The sequence below is a fragment of the Oncorhynchus clarkii genome, chromosome 24, assembly GCF_045791955.1.
Source record: "Oncorhynchus clarkii lewisi isolate Uvic-CL-2024 chromosome 24, UVic_Ocla_1.0, whole genome shotgun sequence".
Classification (NCBI taxonomy): domain Eukaryota; kingdom Metazoa; phylum Chordata; class Actinopteri; order Salmoniformes; family Salmonidae; genus Oncorhynchus; species Oncorhynchus clarkii.
Window position 1 is genome coordinate 24838517 of NC_092170.1, and position 16616 is coordinate 24855132.

The following is a 16616-nucleotide window of genomic DNA, read 5'->3' on the forward strand; positions in this document are numbered from 1 at the left end:
CATCCAATAAGAAAATGTTTATTAGTCTACAACCATATTTTGAATCCTAATTCATTGTGTTTTATAAAATAAATTCAGATCATGTTATGCTTATAACAGTGGCCCTACCTTGCTTGGAATGCCCCATCGTCCAGATTTCGTCCTCGTCAAAGTGCACATCTCCCCCCATGTCCTCCCCTGGTGCGAAGGCGTGGGCCAGTACACCCTTGGGGCCGTCAAAGGGAAAGAAGTCTCCGTGAGCTAGGATGGATAGAGCGAGATGGATTATCAGGCATGTACCTGGAAACTGGCTCCAATAAGTATATAATTATAGCACAATTAAAACCTCACATGCAGCCACATACATTCTCTACCACCTCTATTAGAAAATACGCTCAACTGAACGGAGAATGATTCAGGGTCAGAATACTTTTTTTTGCGAAAGAGAGGATGATGTCTGCCTTGTCGTGGTTGACCTTGATGAACTTCAGTGAGGCCGCGTCACTCCAGATCTTCAAGGCCAAACGGAAGGAAGTATCCACCTCCTCCTGTGTAAGGTCAGGGGTGTACTGATCAATCCTGCAGGTCATTGGCACACAGACAACACAGAAAAACATGAAGCAGCCTGAAAGAAAGCATAAAAAACTGGGCTAGTTAGATCCAGTGAGCTGGTAATCTATTGGCAGCTGTCTGGTTTTAAAAGGGAAAGGGGGGTACCTAGTCAGTTGAACAACTGAAATCATTCAACTGAAATGTGTCTTCCACATTTAACCCCTCTAAATCAGAGAGATGCGGGGGGGGGGGGGGGGGGGCAGCCATAATCGACATCGACGTCTTCGGCGCCTCTGGAACTGCCTTGCTCAGGGGCAAAACAACATATTTTTACCTCGCCAGCTTGGGGATTCAACCAGCAACCTTTTGGTTACTGGCCCAATGCTTGAACCACTATACAATTCAGTGATGAAACAAAACTGTGATCTTATGATGAAACATGGTTAATTTTGGGGATTATGTCATTCCTTTTATGCACAGTGTACAAAACAGGAACACCTTCCTAATATTGAGTTGTACCCCATTTTTCCCTCAGAACAGCCTCAATTCATTGGGCTGTGGACTCTACAAGGTGTCGAAAGCATTTCACAGGGATGCGGGCCCATGTTGACTCCAAATTTTCCCACAGTTGTGTCAAGTTGGCTGGATGTCCTTTGGGTGGTGGACTATTCTTGAAACACATGGGAAACTGTTGAGCATAATCCAGAAGCGTTGCAGTTCTTGAAACACTCAAACTGGTGTGCGTGGCACCTACTACCATACCCCGTTCAAAGGCACTTAAATCTTTTGTCTTGCACATTCACGCTTTGAATGGTACACATAAACAATCCATGTCTCACTTGTCTCAAGGCTTAAAATCCTTCTTTAACCTGTTTCCTCCTCTTCATCTACTCTGAGTGAAGTGGATTTAACAAGTGACATCAATATCATAGCTATCATAGCTTTCACCTGGATTCTCCTGGTCAGTCTATGTCATGAAAAGAGCAGGTGTTCCTAATGTTTACTACACTCAGTGTAATTCCCTGCAGTTAAAACATTTGAAAGTCTGTTTTAGGAAGTAATATCTATATTCTGACAGATATTTTGAATATCAATAGAGCAAATCCCAAAAGATGAAATGTATTTATTTTATCTTTATTTTTTCCAGTCAGGTCTATTAAGAACAAATTGTTATTTACAATGACGGCCTGGCTAGAGGCAAAAGGCATCCTGTGTGGCAGGGGCAGGGGCTAAAAAAAATGGTACAACAAGATGGATAACACAGATGGAAGACAATTGTCAGCAAAAAAGAAGACATTGTGACCGACAACCGATACTAGACAGATAACAGATAATAATGTGCACCTGTATGTGATGGTGGAATTCTTCCACTTGATCTGGTCAGGGTATAAGCTGTAGTTTTCCATGTCAGGCACTCCACACCTATGCTTCCTCATCACAGAGAGTGTCTGGAGGTCCAGTCTGCCAGTCTGCTTCAGACTGAAGAAACCCTGCATCTCCCTGATCTTTTCCTCCAGGGCTGAGGTGGCGGTGGCCCTCCTATTACGGGGCTGGGGGCCACTGCTGGGGCTCATGTGGTAGAACCTCCTCAGGTAACCCTATCATACAGCTGGTTACTAACCAAACTTCCATTGATAGCAGGTCACTTCTCTTATAAGGACAAATAAGTCTTATTTGTCCTAAAGTAGGCACAACTTTAAGTTGTCCAGACGATGACAGATTTTGCTTGACCTAAAGTGGTCTTAATATTAAGTTGTTCTAAAGTGCACCTCATAAATGTACTCATCATTTACCATTGAAAAACAGACAATAACTAGAATTGCAATACCTGGGAAAATAGTCAAAACACAATCAATGTATTCCAATACAGTTTTTTTTCTAGAGATAGGATTTTCCAGAAGATTTTCTAAAGAGTGGATGAAGACACAAACCTCAGCCAGTTCCAAGTCCTCAAGCCTTGGCCATTGTTCCTTAGAGATAGGTAAAGTCCACAACAGGTCTGTGAGCACTAGAAAGCACAGCACTTGGATCCAGGGCCAGATCCACTCCATCTTTAAATGAACAAGCTCTTTACAGCCCATGACTTTATAGATAAGAGCATGCTTAAGGTCTGTGGTGAATCACATGGTTTCCAAGCCCTCAATCCTGCAGTTGCAGCAGTTCTACCTGCACCTATTACCATGAGGTGTGTGGTAAGAATAATTACTCTATGGAAGACCCTGAACTATATCTTGTTTACCTCAATCCAGGTCTTAAGAGTGTGAAACGGGATAAAGGGATGTCCTATAGCCCTACCTGTCAACACTGGGCTTGTTACTTTGGTTACCAAGTATATTGTTTCCTGCTTTTGCAAGTCAATAGTCTTTCTAATATTTCCAAAATGTCCAAATGACATATGGCCTTATTTTGGCCATGATTTTTAAACAACAACTGTATTAGACTAGAGTTATTTGGACTAACTTTACTATACTGGAGTTATTTGGCTGAACTGTTGAATTGCACGTGTCAAATAGGCAGTGTTGTCCTCCCTTAGTCGTAATGTGTCAATTGGCACACAGCTCCAATAACATAGATACTCTCGGTCTGGTATGATATCTTCATTACAATCTCAACCGTACTTGTAGATGTCTGAAATGAAATATGTGATTTAGGAAATGTTTATGAAATTAGCCATAGAAACTCACCCACTAATTTCTGCCTGATGTGCTGGGAGCATGTTGGTATTATGTAACACATTCCTTTCTCACAGTATTGTTTCATGAACCTGAAAATATTACCAAAATGTTTTCCTTACAGGCAACCCAAAACATTGGACTGAACTCAACATGTTAGAAGTATGCAAACAGTTTTATACAGCTTTGCATAGCCTTTATTGCATTTTGGACACAAACATTTAATTTCCCATTAAATGTTTTTGGTCACTTCATATCAAAATCCTTCAGCATCTGAGCTAGGTATTTGCTTTCTCAGTTCCAACAACTTGTTTCTGGGTATAATCGTACTTATAAACTTGTTGTCCAACGAAGAAGTAGATAAAGTCTTGGATAAACAAAAATGTAACAATTAAAAGGAGTTTTACCAAATGAAATGTTCAAATTGAGCTGGCATGGCCTTTGTTGTTGTGATATAATAGTAGCTTACCATCTTTGTAGACAGCTGCATCGATAGTAGTATTGAGCCATGGGAAGTCAGTGATGTACAGTGGGTATCCAGTATCCATAACTCTTTGTTTTTCATTATAACTGCAAATAAATATATATAAATACAGTACCAGTCAAAAGTTTGAATACACCTTCTCAATCAAGGGCTTTTCTTTATTTTGACAATTTCCTATAGTGTAGAATAATAGTGAAGACATCAAAACTATGAAATAACATATATGGAATAATTTAGTAAACAAAAAAGTGTTAAATAAATCTAAATGTATTTTATATTTGAGATTCTTGAAAGTAGCCACCCTTTGCCTTGATGACAGCTTTGCCCACTCTTGGCATTCTCTCAACCAGCTTCACGAGGTAGTCACCTGGAATGCCTTTCAATTAACAGGTGTGCCTTGTGGAATTCATATCAATCTTAACGCGTTTGAGACAATCAGTTGTGTTGTGACAAGGTAGGTGTGGTATACAGAAGATAGCCCTATTTGGTAAAAGACCAAGTCCATATTATGGCAAGAACAACTGGGGGGGTATGAGAATTGGAGTGGGTCTAGCATTTACGGCATGATGGTGTTGATGTGAGCCATGACCAGCTTTTCAAAGCACTTCATGGCTACTGACGTGAAGTTTAAAATGTCAGTGAAGACACTTGACAGTTAGTCGGCGTATGCTTTGAGTACACGTCCTGGCAATCCATCTGGCCCCTCGGCTTTGTGAATGTTGACCTGTTTAAAGGTCTTGCTCACATCGGCTACAGAGAGCGTGATCTCACAGTCGTCCGGAACAACTGGTGCTCTCATGCATGGTTCAGTGTTGCTTCCCTCAAAGCGAGTACAAAAGGTATTTAGCTCGTTAGGTAGGCTCGAGGCACTGGGCAGCTCGAAGTTGGGTTTCCCTTTGTAGTCCGTAATATTTTTCGAGCCCTGCTACATCCGACGAGCGGTTTAGGAGGATTCAATCTTAGTCCTGTATTGACGGTTTGTCTGTTTGATATTTCGTCTGAGGGCATAACAGGGCTTCTTATAAGTGTCCGGATAGGTTTCCGGCTCCTTGAAAGCGACAGCTCTAGCCTTTAGCTCTGTGCGGATATTGCCTGTAATCCATGGCTTTTATTTGGGAAATGTATGTACGGTCACTGTGGGGACAACGTCATCGATGCACTTATTGATGAAGCCGGTGACTGAGGTGGTATACTCCTCAATACCATTGGATGAATCCCGGAACATATTCCAGTCTGTATCATTACAAAAATAGTCCTGCATTCATGTCATCTGACAACTTCCATATTGATTGAGTCAATGGTACTTCCTGCTTTACTGAGTGATTGAGTCAATGGTAATTTCCTGTTTTTGCTTTTAACTTCTTGCTCCTACTTGAGACGCAGATGTCTCAAGTAGACACCTGGAAATGCAAATGCGCTACGCTAAATGCTAAATGTACTCGTTAAAACTCAAACGTTCATCAAAATGCACATGCAGGGTATTGAATTAAAGCTACACTCGTTGTGAACCTAGCCAACAAGTCAGATTTTTAAAATGCTTTTCGGCGAAAGCATGAGAAGCTATTATCTGATAGCATGCAACACCCCAAAATGCCTGAATGCGACGTAAACAAAGATTTAGCTTAGCCGGCGCTACACAAAACGCAGAAATAAAATATAAAACATTCATTACCTTTGACGAGCTTCTTTCTTGGCACTCCTATATGCCCCATAAACATCACTATTGGGTCTTTTTTTCATTTAAATGGGTCCATATATACCCAAAATAGCTTTCTATGGAAGCTGTGTGATTCAGAAAAAAACATCGTTTTAAAACGCTGCGTCATTTTTTTAAATTAAAAAAGTTGACGATAAACTTTCACAAAACACTTCGAAATACTTTTGTAATCCAACTTTAGGTATTAGTAAACGTTTATAATCTATCAAAATGATTACAGGGCGATGTGTATTCAATAGCTCCTCGTCTTCAAATCAATGGCTGCCAATGTGCACATTCAAAACATCCTGGTGGAGACCGGAAGAAATTGAATCCAGTTAGTTGGATTTACCAACAAAAAAGTGCCTGGAAAATGACGACAATGGCGACATCGTGTGGAATCTGTAGGAATTGCATGCAGGTCCATAATTGAAGGTTCTGGACCACCGACCCTCACTGGAGGCTCCTGACCGCCGACCGTCACTGGAGGCTCCGGAAGGTGACCGTCGCTGGAGGCTCCGGACCGCAGACAGTCGCTGGAGGTTCCGGACCGCAGACCATCTCAGGAGGTTCTGGGCCGTGGACCGTCTTAGGAGGTTCCGGACTGTGGACCGTCTCAGGAGGTTCCGGACTGTGAAACGTTGCCGGAAGCTCTGGACTGGGAACTGCCGCTGGAAGCTCTGGACCGGAACTGTTGCAGGAAGCTCTGGACTGGGAACTGCCGCCAGAAGCTCTGGACTGGGAACTGTCGCCGGCAGCTCTGGACTTTGGATGCGCACTGGAGGCCTGATTCGTGGTGCCGGCACTGATGGTACTGGGCTGGTGACACGCACCTCAGGGCGAGTGCGAGGAGGAGGCACAGGACGTACTGGACTATGAATGCGCACTGGAGGCCTGATGCGTGGGACCGGTACATGTGGCACCGGGCTGATGACATGCACCTCAGGGCGAGTGCAGGGAAGAGGCACAGGACGTACTGGACTGTGGAGGCGCCCTGGAGGCCTGATGCGTGGGACCGGTACAGGTGGCACAGGGCTGATGACATGCACCTCAGGGCGAGTGCGGGGAAGAGGCACAGGACGCACTAGACTGTGGAGGCTCATTGGAGGTCTAGAGTGCAGAGCTGGCACAACCCTGGATGCTCACTCCAGCCCGGCAAGTGCGGGAAGCTGGCACAGAACGCACTGGGATGTTAAGGCGCACTGGCGACACAGTCTGTAGAACCGATGCAGGATATCCTGGACCGAGGAGACGTACTGGAGACCAGGAGCGCTGAGCCGGCACAATTCGTCCTGGCTATATGTCAACTCTAGCACGGGAACTGCACTGGAGACACCGTGCGCATCACCGCATAACACGCTCCCCATGGTAAGCACGGGGAGTTGGCTCAGGTCTGAACCCTGACTCCACCAATCTCCCCGTGTGCCTCTCGTGCTTGCTTCGTTGAGCTATCTCCTCGTATCGTCGCCGTTCCGCTTTCGCTGCCTCTATCTCCTCCTTCGGACAGCGAATCTCTCTGGCCTGCGTCCAGGATATCCTCCCATGTCCATTCCTCCTGGCCACGCTGCTTGGTCCGTTTTAGGTGTGATCTTCTGTCACGGTCGTCGTAATGATTAGACCAAGGTGCAGTGTGGTAGGCGTACATTTTCCTTTTAATAAATGAACACCGAACAAAAACAACAAAATCAACGAACAAAACGTGAATACAAATAGTGCTGAAAAAAACATAGACAAGCTCCCACAAACACAAATTAGGGAATGGCTACCTAAATATGATCCTCAATCAGATACAACGAAAAACAACTGCCTCTGATTGTGAACCATATCAGGCCACCATGGAAGTAAAAAAACACCTAGATGACCCACCCAAGTCACTATCACGCCCCAACCAACACAGAGAATAAACAGCTTACTATGGTCAGGGCGTGACAATTCTTAGCGAGGTTGAGTCCTCTTAGGTAGGAAATCTATCCCTAGGGGTAAAAGTTCTCTCATGGTCTGTCAGAGGTGGCGGTTATAAAATGACTGTGTTTCTACATTCAGTTTCATAGGCATTTCATTGACCTTAAACTGTAGTGCACGTGTAGTGCTTATGTGTAAGAACTAAGAACAAAGCCCACAGTCGTGCCTCTGATGTCTTCACAATCAGAATGTTTTCTGCCGCTAAGGGCTTTCACAATCCAGGGCCTAAAGCAGATGAGCCAGTGTGTACGCAAACACCCTAAGCACACAGCGTACATTGCACAAACCAGACTCACAGGAGCTTGCTTTTAACCACTTAAAAATGTCAACACACTAATCTGCACCACTGGAACAAAATGTCACCACTTTATCAAAATACTATTAACTAACAAACCATTCTCAGTAGCTTCATAACCACATCCATAGCAGATCTACAATGTTTACTGTTGGAGATTTTAATCTGACATCTTAAAACCACATGATACATTTCTTGTGCAACCTGGTATTGGTCCACCATGTTCCATGTCTAATCCAAATAAAACCTGGTCATGAATGATATTTTATATGATGTTCTGTGACACAAAAAAAATTGACTCACCTGTCACCTCACACATTCTGTTTAGGCCACCCTAAAACAGGAACATGGCTCAGGCAGTGTTGCCTGAGGAGCTCTCCAAACAGGTCAGGGACAATATTGTGGAGAAGTTCAGGGTTGGGTTATAAAAAAATATAAGAAACTTTGAACATCCCACGATGCACCATTAAATGCATTATTAAAAAATGGAAAGAATATGGCACCACAACAAACCTGCCAAGAGAGGGCCGCCCACCAAAACTCACGGACCAGGCAAGGAGGGCATTAATCAGAGGCAACATGAATCAAAATCAAATCAAATCAAATGTATTTATATAGCCCTTCGTACATCAGTTGATATCTCAAAGTGCTGTACAGCAACTCAGTCTAAAACCCCAAACAGCAGGCAATGCAGGTGTTGAAGCACGTTGGCTAGGAAAAACTCCATAGAAAGGCCAAAACCTAGGAAGAAACCTAGAGAGGAGCCAGGCAATGAGGTGTGGCCAGTCCTCTTCTGGCTGTGCCGGGTGGAGATTATAACAGAACATGGCCAAGATGTTCAAATGTTCATAAATGACCAGCATGGTCAAATAATAGGTCGGGGACAGGTAGCACGTCCGGTGAACAGGTCAGGATTCCATAGCCGCAGGCAGAACAGTTGAAACTGAAGCAGCAGCACGGCCAGGTGGACTGGAGACAGCAAGGAGTCATCATGCCAGGTAGTCCTGAGGCATGGTCCTAGGGCTCAGGTCCTCAGAGAGAGAGAAAGAAAGAGAGAAAGAAAGAGAGAATTAGAGAGAGCATACTTAAATTCACACAGGACACCGGATAAGACAGGAGAAGTTATCCAGATATAACAAACTGACCCTAGCCCCCCGACACATAAACTACTGCAGCATAAATACTGGAGGCTGAGACAGGAGGGGTCAGAAGACACTGTGGCCCCATCCGATGATACCCCCGGACAGGGCCAAACAGGAAGGATATAACCCCACAAACTTTGCCAAAGCACAGCCCCACACCACTAGAGGGATATCTTCAACCACCAACTTACCATCCTGAGACAAGGCCGAGTATAGCCCACAAAGATCAGAGACAACAAGGGCGGTTCGTTGCTCCAGAGCCTTTTCGTTCACCTTCACACTCCTGGGCCAGACTACACTCAATCATATGACCCACTGAAGAGATGAGTCTTCAGTCAAGACTTAAAGGTTGAGACCGAGTTTGCGTCTCTCACATGGGTAGGCAGACCATTCCATAAAAATGGAGCTCTATAGGAGAAAGCCCTGCCTCCAGCTGTTTGCTTAGATATTATAGGGACAATTAGGAGGGCTGCGTCTTGTGACCGTAGCGTACTTGTAGGTATGTACGGCAGGACCAGATCAGAGAGATAGGTAGGAGCAAGTCCATGTAATGCTTTGTAGGTTAGCAGTAAAACCTTGAAATCAGCTCTTGCCTTGACAGGAAGCCAGTGTAGGGAGGCTAGCACTGGAGTAATATGATCACATTTTTTGGTTCTAGTCAGGATTCTAGCAGCCGTATTTAACACTAACTGAAGTTTATTTAGTGCTTTATCCGGGTAGCCGGAAAGTAGAGCATTGCAGTAGTCTAACCTAGAAGTAACAAAAGCATGGATAAATATTTCTGCATAATTTTTGGACAGAACGTTTCTGATTTTTGCAATGTTACGTAGATGGAAAAAAGCTGTCCTTGAAAAAGTCTTGATATGTTCGTCAAAAGAGAGATTAGGGTCCAGAGTAACGCCGAGGTCCTTCACAGTTTCATTTGAGACGACTGTACAAACATTAAGATGAATTGTCAGATTCAACAGAAGATCTCTTTGTTTCTTGGGACCTAGAACAAGCATCTCTGTTTTGTCCGAGTTTAAAAGTAGAAAGTTTGCAGACATCCACTTCCTTATGTCTGAAACACAGGCTTCTAGCGAGGGCAATTTTGGGGCTTCACCATGTTTCATTGAAATGTACAGCTGTGTGTCATCCGCATAGCAGTGAAAGTTAACATTATGCTTTCGAATGACATCCCCAAGAGGTAAAATATATAGTGAAAACAATAGTGGTCCTAAAACGGAACCATGAGGAACATCGAAATGTACAGTTGATTTGTCAGAGGACAAACCATTCACAGAGACAAACTGATATCTTTCCGACAGCTGAGATCTAAACCAGGCCAGTACTTGTCCATGTAGACCAATTTGGGTTTCAAATCTCTCCAAAAGAATGTGGTGATCGATGGTATCAAAAGCAGCACTAAGGTCTAGGAGCACGAGGACAGACGCAGAGCCTCGGTCTGATGCCATTAAAAGGTAATTTACCACCTTCACAAGTGCAGTCTCAGTGCTATGATGGGGTCTAAAACCAGACTGAAGCATTTTGTATACATTGTTTTTTTTCAGGAAGGCAGTGAGTTGCTGCGCAACAGCCTTTTCAAAAAAATTGAGAGGAATGGAAGATTCGATATAGCCCGATATATTTTAATATTTTCTGGGTCAAGGTTTGACTTTTTCAAGAGAGGCTTTATTACTGCCGCTTTTAGTGAGTTTGGTACACATCCGGTGGATAGAGAGCTGTTTATTCTGTTCAACATAGGAGGCCCAAGCACAGGAAGCAGCTCTTTCAGTAGTTTAGTTGGAATAGGGTCCAGTATGCAGCTTGAAGGTTTAGAGGCCATGATTATTTTCATCATTGTGTCAAGAGATATAGTACTAAAACACTTGAGTGTCTCTCTTGATCCTAGGTCCTGGCAGAGTTGTGCAGATTTAGGACAACTGAGCTTTGAAGGAATATGCAGATTTAAAGAGGAGTCCGTAATTTGCTTTCTAATAATCATGATCTTTTCCTCAAAGAAGTTCATGAATTTATTACTACTGAAGTGAAAGCCATCCTCACTTGGGGAATGCTGATTTTAAGTTAGCTTTGCGACAGTATCAAAAATAAATGTTGTTTTGTTCTTATTTTCCTCAATTAAGTTGAAAAAATAGGATGATCGAGCAGCAGTAAGGGCTCTTCGATACTGCACAGTATTGTCTTTCCAAGCTAGTCGGACGACTTCCAGTTTGGTGTGGCGCCATTTCTGTTCCAATTGTCTGGAAGCTTGCTTCAGAGCTCGGGTATTTTCTGAATTCCAGGGAGCTCATTTCTTATAAGTAATGTTTTTAGTTTTTAGGGGTGCAACAGCATCTAGGGTATTGTGCAAGGTTAAGATGAGTTCCTCAGTTTGGTGGTAAAAGATCAATGATAACCCTGAATGAGCTGCAAAGCTCCACAGCGGAGATTGGAGTATCAATCCATAGGACCACTTTAAGCCGTACACTCCACAGAGCTAGGCTTTAAAGCCAGAGTGGCCAGAAAAAAAACCATTGCTTAAAACCTCTAGTGACTACCCATCCCGCATGCGGGAGCGTAATCATCGACTGACACTAATTAGCATAACGCAACGGACATAAATATTCCTAGAAAATATTCCTATTCATGAAAATCACAAATGAAATATATTGAGACACAGCTTAGCCTTTTGTTACTCACCCTGTCATCTCAGATTTTCACCTTATACAGTATGTTTGGCCTATACAGTAATAACACTGTATACAGTATGTTTGGCCTGTACAGTAATAACACCTTACAGTATGTTTGGCCTATACAGTAATAACACCTTATACAGTATGTTTGGCCTATACAGTAATAACACCTTATACAGTATGTTTGGCCTATACAGTAATAACACTGTATACAGTATGTTTGGCCTGTACAGTAATAACACTGTATATAGTATGTTTGGCCTACAGAGTAATAACACCTTACAGTATGTTTGGCACGTACAGTAATAACACTGTATATTGTATGTTTGGCCCGTACAGTAATAACACCTTACAGTATGTTTGGCCTATACAGTAATAACACCTTATACAGTATGTTTGGCCCATACAGTAATAACACTGTATATTGGATGTTTGGCCCGTACAGTAATAACACTGTATACAGATATTTGGCCTACACAGTAATAACACCTTATACAGTATGTTTGGCCCGTACAGTAATAACACTGTATACAGTATGTTTGGCCTACAGAGTAATAACACCTTACAGTATGTTTGGCCTACACAGTAATAACACCTTATACAGTATGTTTGGACCTTACAGTAATAACACTGTATATTGTATGTTTGGCCTATACAGGAATAACACTGTATACAGATATTTGGCCTACACAGTAATAACACCTTATACAGTATGTTTGGCCCGTACAGTAATAACACTGTATACAGTATGTTTGGCCTACAGAGTAATAACACCTTACAGTATGTTTGGCCTACACAGTAATAACACCTTATACAGTATGTTTGGACCTTACAGTAATAACACTGTATATTGTATGTTTGGCCTATACGGTAATAACACCTTATACAGTATGTTTGGCCTATACAGTACTAACACCTTATACAGTATGTTTGGCCTATACAGTAATAACACTGTATACAGTATGTTTGGCCTATACATTAATAACACTGTATACAGTATGTTTGGCCTATACAGTAATAACACTGTATACAGTATGTTTGGCCCGTACAGTAATAACACTGTATACAGTATGTTTGGCCCGTACAGTAATAACACCTTACAGTATGTTTGGCCTATACATTAATAACACTGTATACAGTATGTTTGGTCTACACAGTAATAACACCTTACAGTATGTTTGGCCTATACAGTAATAACACCTTATACAGTATGTTTGGCCTATACAGTAATAACACCTTATACAGTATGTTTGGCCTATACAGTAATAACACTGTATACAGTATGTTTGGCCTACAGAGTAATAACACCTTACAGTATGTTTGGCCTACACAGTAATAACACCTTATACAGTATGTTTGGCACATACAGTAATAACACTGTATATTGTATGTTTGGCCTGTACAGTAATAACACCTTACAGTATGTTTGGCCTATACAGTAATAACACCTTATACAGTATGTTTGGCCCGTACAGTAATAACACTGTATATTGTATGTTTGGCCTGTACAGTAATAACACTGTATACAGATATTTGGCCTACACAGTAATAACACCTTATACAGTATGTTTGGCCCGTACAGTAATAACACTGTATACAGTATGTTTGGCCTACAGAGTAATAACACCTTACAGTATGTTTGGCCTATGCAGTAATAACACTGTATACAGTATGTTTGGCCCGTACAGTAATAACACCTTATATAGTATATTTGGCCTGTACAGTAATAACACTGTATACAGTATGTTTGGCCTGTACAGTAATAACACTGTATACCGTATGTTTGGCCTATACAGTAATAACACTGTATACAGTATGTTTGGCCTACAGAGTAATAACACCTTATGCAGTATGTTTGGCCCGTACAGTAATAACACTGTATACAGTATGTTTGGCCTACAGAGTAATAACACCTTACAGTATGTTTGGCCTACACAGTAATAACACCTTATACAGTATGTTTGGACCTTACAGTAATAACACTGTATATTGTATGTTTGGCCTATACAGTAATAACACTGTATACAGATATTTGGCCTACACAGTAATAACACCTTATACAGTATGTTTGGCCCGTACAGTAATAACACTGTATACAGTATGTTTGGCCTACAGAGTAATAACACCTTACAGTATGTTTGGCCTACACAGTAATATCACCTTATACAGTATGTTTGGACCTTACAGTAATAACACTGTATATTGTATGTTTGGCCTATACAGTAATAACACTGTATACAGATATTTGGCCTACACAGTAATAACACCTTATACAGTATGTTTGGCCCGTACAGTAATAACACTGTATACAGTATGTTTGGCCTACAGAGTAATAACACCTTACAGTATGTTTGGCCTACACTGTAATATCACCTTATACAGTATGTTTGGACCTTACAGTAATAACACTGTATATTGTATGTTTGGCCTATACGGTAATAACACCTTATACAGTATGTTTGGCCTATACAGTAATAACACCTTATACAGTATGTTTGGCCTATACAGTAATAACACTGTATACAGTATGTTTGGCCTATACATTAATAACACTGTATACAGTATGTTTGGCCTATACAGTAATAACACTGTATACAGTATGTTTGGCCCGTACAGTAATAACACTGTATACAGTATGTTTGGCCCGTACAGTTATAACACCTTACAGTATGTTTGGCCTATACATTAATAACACTGTATACAGTATGTTTGGTCTACACAGTAATAACACCTTACAGTATGTTTGGCCTATACAGTAATAACACCTTATACAGTATGTTTGGCCTATACAGTAATAACACCTTATACAGTATGTTTGGCCTATACAGTAATAACACTGTATACAGTATGTTTGGCCTACAGAGTAATAACACCTTACAGTATGTTTGGCCTACACAGTAATAACACCTTATACAGTATGTTTGGCACATACAGTAATAACACTGTATATTGTATGTTTGGCCCGTACAGTAATAACACTGTATACAGTATGTTTGGCCTGTACAGTAATAACACTGTATACCGTATGTTTGGCCTATACAGTAATAACACCTTATACAGTATGTTTGGCCCTTACAGTAATAACACTGTATACTGTATGTTTGGCCTATACAGTAATAACACTGTATACAGTATGTTTGGCCTACAGAGTAATAACACCTTATGCAGTATGTTTGGCCCGTACAGTAATAACACTGTATACAGTATGTTTGGTCTGTACAGTATATATCACAACTTATACAGTATCGCACCATCTTATGTCTTATTGATTTACTAAAATAGCATATAACATAAAAATTTGCATCACAATTTCTTCATCTGATAACGTTTTGTGTTTTTTTTTATAGTTATTTGATTATGAATGTCAGTGAAATAGGCTCCATGTTTTTCACTGTGTGGGGTAAATACCAGCCTGTCACAGATGTCCCAGTTACATTATACACTGCTTCCATCTAGTGGAAATAAATAAAATTACCAATTGTGAAATGAACTGTCATTATGTGGACTAGACTTTTTCCTAAATGTTAATCTGTTCATCTCTTCTTTCAGAGGAAGAGAAAAAGGAGAAGAATAAGAAGGAGGAGTCTGATGAAGACAAAGGTTGGTATCTTTGATAAGTTTTCTTTCTGATCTTTGTTTAAAAAATTTAAAAAAATCTACCTATATAGCTTTTCTACTTTGTTTTTTTTAACTAAACAAGCCAGTTAAGAACAAATTCTTACCAGCTCCTGTGTCCTGTCTGCTGGCCAATTTCAGAAAGTGTATTAAAGGGGTAATTTATTATTGGTACATCCACATTTCTCCAGCCCCGTCCCTCAGCTGTTTACCAAAAAAAGTGTCAGGGTGTCCACTTTGATGTTTTTGAATCCCAGATTATCCTTTAATGCTTCCATTCAAATGTTTTGTAAAAATGATTTCATCTGTGATGTTCCTGAACCGGTGGTTGTGAATGACTGTAGTGTGTGTATGACTGTAGTTCATGACACTCTGTTATATCACTGAACTGAACAAGCAACACATGCAGAGTTGATCCTTAAACCACACAATACACAGACTCCAGTCTTTAAGACCCTATGGGGGTGGGCACCCTTATCAGTGGTGTATGTATTAGTCAGACACCGTAGCAAAACAGTTTTGAATGGATACGGTTTGTTTACTCCTAACGAAATAAAAATTGCAATGAAATGTTTCTATTGGATGAATGAAGGTAGATCCTGCCCAGTTTTGTTCTGTTTGCTTCTGTTTAGTTTCTAGTGAATACACCCTTCTTATGTATGTGTAGGCAGCAAGGCACCCTGGTTGAAGTTGTGAGGCAGTGAGGAAATCAGATCAGTCTCAGTGGGGAGCTGAAACAAAATCAGATTGATGCTTTAGAACATCACATGGAGCCGTATTCACAAAGCGCCTCAGAGTAGGGGTGCTGATGTAGGATCACTTTTGCCTTTTAGATTATAATGAGTAAAAGATGGGAACTGATCCTAGATCACCAGTAACTATCAGAGACGCTTTGTGAATAGGGCCCTGGGCTCTGATTACCATGGCTACGTAGATCAGCTTCCTGTTTCTACAGTACAGAGAGACAGCAGAGCAGACTATTCATTCACAACACAGCAGAGAGACACATGCACACACTGGGATAGAAGAGGTCTGGGAGAGAAGAGACCTCCAACTGATTGTGTTTAATCTAATTTGATTGATAGTCTATGATGTGTAAAATTGAGGACGGCACACCTTTCACCTAGAGAGCCGGGGGCTGCTAATCACTGTCATCAGACTGAACTAGTGTGGACTGATACACTTACTCTCTACTGGACTACTTAAAGAGCAACTCAAGTGAAGAATTTCGGATCTACTCACTCTGTTTCACCTCCTCAAACAAGTCTAGATAGACATTGATGTGAAGTTTGGAAAATAACCACGCTACTGCTCTGCTTGCTAAAAGCTCAGATATTCTCCTGGTGAGAAGAAGACTGATACCCCATAGAGGTTGAGAAGAAGACTAGTCAGACATCGTCTTCTCTCCTCTCCTCTCCTTGGACACCAAAGACAGTCCGGTTGTTATTCCTGCAGCCTAAACATGTCTCCAGCAAAGTCCAGTGGTCAGTCTGATGCTGTTCAGTCTTTATCCAATGGGAAGTCTGTTGCTAGTCAGTTCATTGCTA

At 41.5% G+C, this 16616-nt stretch overlaps 1 protein-coding gene and 1 pseudogene across 1 annotated transcript in view; one reads left to right on the forward strand and one right to left on the reverse strand.

The window, feature by feature from the left end:
- Positions 1–4912, reverse strand: part of LOC139382613 (uncharacterized) — a 32729-nt pseudogene extending 27817 nt beyond the window's left edge.
- Positions 4913–5070: 158 nt separating this feature from the next.
- The window catches only part of LOC139382614 (1-acylglycerol-3-phosphate O-acyltransferase PNPLA3-like), a 37591-nt gene continuing 26045 nt past the window's right edge, over positions 5071–16616 (forward strand). The window contains exons 1-3 of the mRNA XM_071126719.1: positions 5071–5079; positions 5819–6194; positions 15004–15058. Coding sequence (XP_070982820.1) covers positions 5071–5079; positions 5819–6194; positions 15004–15058 — 440 coding nt within the window. The remainder of the gene's footprint in view (positions 5080–5818; positions 6195–15003; positions 15059–16616) is intronic.